The sequence below is a fragment of the Medicago truncatula genome, chromosome 5, assembly GCF_003473485.1.
Source record: "Medicago truncatula cultivar Jemalong A17 chromosome 5, MtrunA17r5.0-ANR, whole genome shotgun sequence".
In the NCBI taxonomy this organism is placed as follows: Eukaryota; Viridiplantae; Streptophyta; class Magnoliopsida; order Fabales; family Fabaceae; genus Medicago; species Medicago truncatula.
Window position 1 is genome coordinate 1,435,749 of NC_053046.1, and position 7,991 is coordinate 1,443,739.

General features: G+C 33.9%; 1 protein-coding gene across 1 annotated transcript; it reads left to right on the forward strand.

Annotated features, from left to right (window-relative positions):
- The first annotated feature begins 1,398 nt into the window (after positions 1 to 1,398).
- Positions 1,399 to 2,844, forward strand: LOC11435526 (GATA transcription factor 1). Its single transcript, XM_024783689.2, has 3 exons — positions 1,399 to 1,524; positions 1,975 to 2,293; positions 2,597 to 2,844. The coding sequence occupies exons 1-3, from the start codon at positions 1,399 to 1,401 to the stop codon at positions 2,842 to 2,844; spliced, it is 693 nt and encodes a 230-aa protein (XP_024639457.1).
- The last annotated feature ends 5,147 nt before the right edge of the window (positions 2,845 to 7,991 follow it).

Consider the following 7,991-nt stretch of genomic DNA (forward strand, 5'->3'; position numbering starts at 1 on the left):
CTCCAACAAGTTCACAAACGTGACAAGCTGGTAGCTTCTGTTCTTTTTTCTTTTTCTTAATCTTTGCTCTCTTGTTTTTCTCATGCCCTATTTTCTTTACTTTTTTATACCACCATATTTAATTTGCCTCTGTGTTAACTGAATATGCTATGTTTTTTTTAGAGAAACTGAATATGCTATTTGTAAAATAAAAAAAAACTGAATATGCTATAAAATTGTTTTTTTTGTTTAAGGTTGACCGCATTGTTTCCATTGCTTCTAATTCTTGTTCCTTATTTTTACCTTTTTTTTTTTTTTTTTTGTTAAACCTTATTTTTATGTTTTGTTGATTTTAAAAATATATATATACAGTCTTAATGTTTGTTATAAAGGACTAAGGGTTTTATAGACAATAGACAATACTCCTTAGGGTTTTTTTTTTTTTTTTTAAAGAACATCTTAGGATTTGTTATAAGGGAGTGGTTACGGTTGAGTTTGGTTTTTTTTTTTTACTTGAAAAAGCATTTAAGAATCTTTTTGGGCTCTTGAAATCGGGAAAGGATCATATTCATTTATCAAAATAAATGGAGTATGCAATTTGGGGAGAGATAGAAAGAAAAAAAAAAAAATAGATATTGGATACTACCGGCAAGTGGGTCCCACTATCATTAATTGTTGGGTCATGTTAATCTGTGTCCCAGACACTCGTTAAAGAGTTAAATATAGTATATTTGCATTAAATGCTTAAATAATGGCCCAACAAAGGTAATATTTGCATTCAAAGTTGGATAATCAATGCATTGAATGCTTACTCTTTTGGCTTAAAATCTTCTCTTTTGGCTTCCTTAACCGGTGCCTTAGCATTATCCTTAATTATTTTATGTTTTTTCAAACTTTTTTTTTTTTTTTTTTGTGTATTTATCTCTCTCTCCAAATGGAATAAATTGAGAGAATCATAAATGAGGAGAATCCTAATTCCTTGAAATCACATTTAAATATTTGTTTTGAATTTTCTAAAAATAAAACCGAATTTTATTATGTTTTCTTATCATTTATATTTATTATTATATATGCATAATTGCAATCCTTTTTGTAAATAAAAGTAGCATAGCTTGCATAACTTTCATGAAAAATGCCACCAATGCTTGTTAGCAAATATTGACCAGAAAATGGAAAACAATGTGTATACTCCATTAGGAGAGAGGTGCAGAAAAGTGGAAGAATAGATGAGGAACTAATTCTGAATTAGAATCACAAAAAACACATCTGAAAAAATGTAACTTAGACACTGAAAACTGAAAATTGTACACTCTCTTCCACTAGACACATTTATGCCACTCTCTTCACTATTTTGTTATATTCGTTTGCACTGCTTTACCTATACAGTTATTAATTTTATCTCTATATTTCTTTTCAGGGATGGAGGCTCTTGATTCTGTCGATGACCTATGGGGTTTCTTATCTGACATTGGTGAGGATGATTATGACAAATCTAGGAAAGCCTTTCCTTCAGTGGACCTGGATGATACCAACCATTCATTTTCTGTAAGTTTAACCTTTCCAAAATGCTTGCAAGGCCGTGAGAAAATTATTGAGTATGTTGAGGTGTGATCAATAAAAAGATTGGTTTGAATCAATTAGAATTGTGATATATTATATTGTTTTTGTCCAAAGTAGAATTTTAGCAAGTACTCCAGATTTTTACTTGTCTTCCTTTTAGCATGAATGAATTGGCAATCTGAGATTTCAGTGCCTCCGGTGCCAACGACAGATTCTCTCTTTGCATCAAAGTTTCCATTTACTTGTGATCACTGTTTCAAGGTTTCCATGTTGTGGAGCCGGATCTCTCTCAGTGTGAATACTAATGTCTTGATTGAAAATTAATGTGCCGTTTTTTTTTTCTTTCTTTTTTCGAATGGCAAAATATATATATATAGATAAACGATACGAAAAAGATCGAACAAAATTAATGTGCTGCTTGTTTTCATGTTCCAGGAGTTTGCAGTAGAGGATCTTGAATGGCTATCCAACAAAGATGCGTTTCCAGCTGTTGAAACATTTGTTGACTTTTCCTGTATTCAACCAGATATTTCGCAGAATCAAAAGATAGCACCAATTGTCGAGAACAGCACAAGCAGTAGCAACAGCAATAACAGTTCCAACAGCATTACACTCTTAAGTGGCTACAATCACGTAAAGTTCCCTGTCCGTGCACGGAGCAAGTCTCGTAGTAAGCCTCGCCTTGGCATTTCTGATACCTGGAACCATCAATTCGCGTGGAAACAACCTAATAACAAAACTTCCAAAGAACAAGCGAAACAAACCTCAACCATTGGGAGGCAATGTCATCATTGTGGAGCTGATAATACTCCGCTATGGCGTACAGGTCCTGGTGGTCCAAAAACACTTTGTAATGCATGTGGGGTTAGGTACAGGTCTGGCCGACTTGTACCTGAATACCGCCCTGCAAAGAGCCCAACTTTTTGCAACAATGTGCATTCTAATTCCCACAGGAAAGTAGTGGAAATAATTCTTAGTAAGCCTCACCTTGGCATTTCTGACACATGGAACCGTCAATTCACGTGGAAACAGCCGAGTAACAACACATCCAAAGAACAATCGAAGAAAACCTCAACCATTGGGAGGAAATGTCATCATTGTGGAGCTGATAATACTCCGCAATGGCGTGTAGGTCCAGATGGTCCAAAAACACTTTGTAATGCATGTGGGGTTAGGTATAGGTCTGGCCGACTTGTACCTGAATACCGCCCTGCAAATAGCCCAACTTTTTGCAGCAACGTGCATTCTAATTCCCACAGAAAAGTAGTGGAAATAAGGAAGCAGAAGAGAATAAGAATAGGATGAATGCCATTGGTAAAATGAAAAGTGGTAGCTAGTGAAACATTTCTTTTTAGAAGTTAGCTTGCAATAAATTAGGATTTTGATTTTCTTTTTTATTTTGGTCTATTCTAGTTGAATTTTTAGTCCTTTTTCGCTGTCGGATGTTTTTGATGGGCAGTGAAAGTTTTTAAGTTAGGGAGGCCTCAAATCATTTCATTGTAAAATTTGGTTTTCGCATTTTATGTTGCTCACATCACATGTATTTTGATTGGGGATTAGGGAGAAGATGAGTTGCAAGGAGTGACTTGGCTCATTCATAGAGGCAAGTTCTTATCTTATGCTTATCTGAACCAATTCAAGATTTGTAGATAGTGGTGTAATTAATTGTTGAGGAATTTAGGTTCCATTCAAAGATTTGATACAACATTCATGCTTTTGAAAAGATATTTCTATATAAAAAAAAAATATGTTAGAACCAAGCTGGTTCAAATGCAAAATTGAATCATATTTGTTTCCCATGATCTGATGTAGTAGAACATATCCTTCTCTTTGATGCTCATGCTAATCAATGAAATTAGCTTCTTAAAAAATTTGAAAGTTTATAGTGTGACTCAGGAATAGGTGGAGTGCAAGGTAATCTCAATGTTTTCTTTTGGAAGTAAGGATGCTGTTTCCATCTTTTCATTCTGACACAATCTTATCAATTTAACCATTGTCTGCCAATGTATGGACTATAGAGTTATCAGTGTTGTTAGATAACCCGTATAGCGCTGCTACACTGCTATTACACATCTAGGATTTGGAGTAACCCCCGATGAAAGTCGATATGCACTATTGCGATTTCGCTACCACTGCAAATGCCGTTACGTTTTGCATATTTTCGATTATGCTGATTGCATATCAGAAGTTATTGTTTTTTATGCTTTTTCCCCTAATGATACCAATAAAAATATCATTTGAGCTGCACATGAAATTTTTAAAAACAATAAAAATAAAATAATGTTGAGTCGGTGATGAGATGGTGTAACATCGTGATTTTTAATAGCTTGAGTGTATTCTTTTTTGTAAAACACAACATCTCTAGCGGAATATGTATCAATATCATCATATTTGTTTTTGAAATGAATTCGGAGTAAATACTTTCCAAACAAAATCATTTATTTCCGACGAATTGATAAATAGTAAGAGAATACTCACAACCCAACATTACTAAATAATGATAATATAAAGAGGCACATTAGAGACGACAATGCTGCCCAATATACAGCCATAGTGAAAATATCGTAATCTCAAAAGAAAGGTTAGACAAGACCCGTCCAACATGACATCATGCACTAACTCAAAGACCTACCCTACTGCATTCTGCAAAAAGAATGACTACCTACTCAGTTAGCATATAAACAAGCTACTACCAAAAGACGACTGGAAATACAAGGCACAAGTGAACGGTGGAATTGGACCGGATACCGAGTTTTCAAAACAAAAAATAAAACACTATTTATACTAAAATATTTGAGCAAGGTGACAAATTGTCAGCATGAAAGCCTAACAAAGAAGTTTATTGCATCAAACCCCGCAGATTCCACCTTGCCCAATTTGCTGCTGATCAAACTCAGTAGCAGCAGATGAATCTTTTGCTGAAATAAAAGCCAATTTCTACTCCTTATCAATCGCAACATCATTCATAAATCAAGCTTCTAATAATAATGAATTATCCACAAATTATGCAAAACTCCATTTCCAGTAATAATATCAATTCGAATATTTGGATCCTTGACACTAGCACCACACACCATTTCACTTGCACCAAGAATACTATTACAAGTTTTCATTATATTAAGCCTATTCATATAACTCTTCCTAACATTACTATAGTTATTTCCCAATACTCTGGTATTGTTCAGGTTAGTCTAGATTTTCAACTCTTCAATGTTCTTCTAATATATATATATATATATATATATATATATCTAACTTCCATGAGTTATATAGGGACATAATGTTATGTCAGTGTCACCCCTATGCATGGAAGATGATAATACGTAAAATTGATAGTCATAATATACAACCTGCTGTCACAAGTAACTGAAAATAATTGGCCAATTCTTAGGATCTTAATGCAAACGTAACTTTCTTGGAAATAATTAGAATCTATAAGTTTCTCTAAATAGAATGAACACGTCTGTGGTAAATATAACTTTTCCCTTCGAAAACAATTATAATCATCTGCATAGTATGCTTATATTAAATAAGAATATGCATAATTCATTGCACTTTAAGCAAGTAATGATTGAAATGTGCATACTATCATGAGATATGTGTGGGAGCTAATTGGAAACTACATGAATCTGTGAAAAAAGTCTTGATTGCAAAGTTAAAGAAGGTTCTACCTATTTGATAAAGAATTTAGTGGTTGCTTGATATGATCCTATATTCAAAACAACAACATAAGTTCAAATTTTGAAATTGCTTTATACTTTCAATATACTTATGATCATAGAATATCATACAACAAATCATTTAACTCAATGCATGACTGCATGAGGAGAGAACAAAAACTTCTAACAAACATATAATATAAATGAAAATAATGGCAATTTCTCAAGTTGCAAAATAAATCAACTATTAATTTAAAATAATCCATGAAGTCACCCGTAATCAAAATCAGTACAAAATAAATAACATAAACGATTAACAAGTGACATCACATCACACCACATCACACCACATCTACATCTTAACAATAAGAACAAGGTGATATTAAACTCTCATCGTAAACTTCAATAATATTTTGAAAATTCGTAGGCTCGATAGTACCCTTCCTGAAATCGTAAACAAAATAATTAAAATCAAAATTTCCTACACACTTCAGCAGCACTTGATCATCCTCAAAGATATATATTGCCTTGGGATAGGCAGAACAATATCTATGATCTTTTACGTAAGAAATTGTGAACAGTTTAATCCAAGACTCTGTATTTCCATACTCTTTCATAACCCAAACATCATCACCATAAGACAAGGACAAGAAACCCCTTAGAACACCCAAGGTCGAGAAGCCACTCACATCTACTCCTCCACGATTTGGAAGCAAAACCTTTTGATAAGACTCCTTCCCCAAATCAAAAGCAACAATAAAGCATGAAGTCCTCGGATAAGGTTTAAAGGCCAACCAACTGATTGCGCCGCCAACAAATTTTCCACTCACGAGTTTTCCCGACATGTCATAAGGGAGAACACCAAAAGGGAACTTCTTAATGCTTCTCCAAAAATTAGTACCTAAAGTATGAAGTTTTAATTCAATTTTGTTAACCCACCTACCTATCGACTTATGGTACTTGAGAACAACAATCACCTTGTAATTATCCGTTAAACAATCATAGCCGAAGCTAAATTCTGTTTGCGGCTTTATGCAAAATTGCCTGTACTTGTGACTAAACTCTTGTGGCTTTTTTAAAAGGGGCAACTCCCTGAATTTTCTAATGGTAGGGTTCCACAATATAAATAAGTCTTTAGAATCGTTTGCAATACAAAGGATGCCATTGCAAGAGCCAATTATGAAGCAATTCAGATCAAACCGAAGATAATCTCCAAAATAGGTGGGTATAATCTCAAACTGTGAGACGTTACTGGTTATGTTGGTGAAAATAGAGTCTGAGTGGGTAAGACTTGAGAATGTACTTACATGAGTAATTTCTGTAGCTTAGGCAGCGGGTGATTGAGGGTGTGGTTGACATGCTAAGTTGCTTCTTGGCGAATTTGAGATCAGTGATTAGAGAATTACATGCCTTGCAAAGGCATCGGAGTTGAAGGAGGAGTTTCACGGGTAGCCTATGGAGGATTTGTGAAATGATGTCGAAAGGAAGAGTGGGAAGTGACTGCGCATGAAGTGAATCATCAGAAGAGAGTAAGGCTGAGGGGATGTTTGTGTTTCCGCCGTAGTTGATCGAGAGCTGGTTGTTGGTGGCGGTGGTTGAGTCATCCATTGTTGCAGAATAAACGGAGTGGTTTTGATTGCCCTAACTATTTGAGTGCGGCTGTAATGACCTCAAGTGAAATGAAAGAAATATATAGGTTCCAAAACAGGGTTAGGTTTCATGTGGGAAAAGTGGAAGTCTCACGTCGAACACACATCAATAGTGTTTATATAGTTGGGGTGTACCTCTAACATAGTATTATTTGGAAGGGAGCTTCTATGGTGCACTCATGAAACTGACTTTTTTGGAAAAGTTAATTATGATATCATTTAAATTGTTGAATATTACTGATTAATGATCAATAGTAATTCATCTAGTAATGCTTGCAACATCTTGGACTTACAGGTACTATTTTATCGTTGGCATCTTTAACATGCAAATAAAGTTTATGATATTATGTGATAGTCTTAAGTGTTACACTTAAAACAAGGTAGGATAAAATTAGATTAAATGTAGTCTTGTTAATTTGATGAATTGATGATACTATGGAGACTGAATTTTTGATGCCAGTGTACAAACAGTGGGGTGTTACTCACTATATTTTTGATGCTATAGTGTTAACTTCACCAAAAGAGTCATTTTCATGACTTCACCATAGATTTTTCCTATTTGAAAACGATAAATTAAATAATAGCAAAACTATTTTGGAACGCAATCTAGAATATTTTGGAACAAAATCTGAAATATTTTGGTAGGGAATCTAATATATCTTAGAGCATTATCTGAAATATATTTTGATACTCAATAATATATTTATGTATTGAATAATATATTTTTGTATTCAATATAATATATTTTGGTACTCAATTGAGATATTTTTGTACCAGATCTAACATGTGTATTACTTGTTCCCAAAGTTTTTGTGAATTTTTTTTCTATAAATAGAGAGCTCACATAGTGCATTCTACACGCCAAAGAGTTCTATCGAGTTGTCGATAACTCTTTCTCTCTCTTCTCCCTCCAGCTTGTGTTAACGAGCTATTCCTCTCTTCATCTCCTTTGTCTCTTCGAATTAATAATGGTCTTAAGAGCATAGTCCCTTCAATTATTTATGTCTCTTCAGAATAAATAATATATTAAGATCACAACATCATAGTTCGAGATATTAAAAATTAGAATGGTGGTAACACCATATTTGAGTGGTCTCAGCACCATAAATAATGGTCACAATACCACATTGGTTTCAATATTAAA

Coding starts and splice junctions, on each gene's coding strand:
- LOC11435526 (XM_024783689.2), top strand. CDS start 1,399: ATGGAGGCTCTTGATTCTGTCGATGACCTATGGGGTTTCTTATCTGAC. Junction 1,525..1,974: donor ATACCAACCATTCATTTTCT/GTAAGTTTAACC, acceptor TTCATGTTCCAG/GAGTTTGCAGTAGAGGATCT. Junction 2,294..2,596: donor CAAAACTTCCAAAGAACAAG/CGAAACAAACCT, acceptor CATCCAAAGAAC/AATCGAAGAAAACCTCAACC.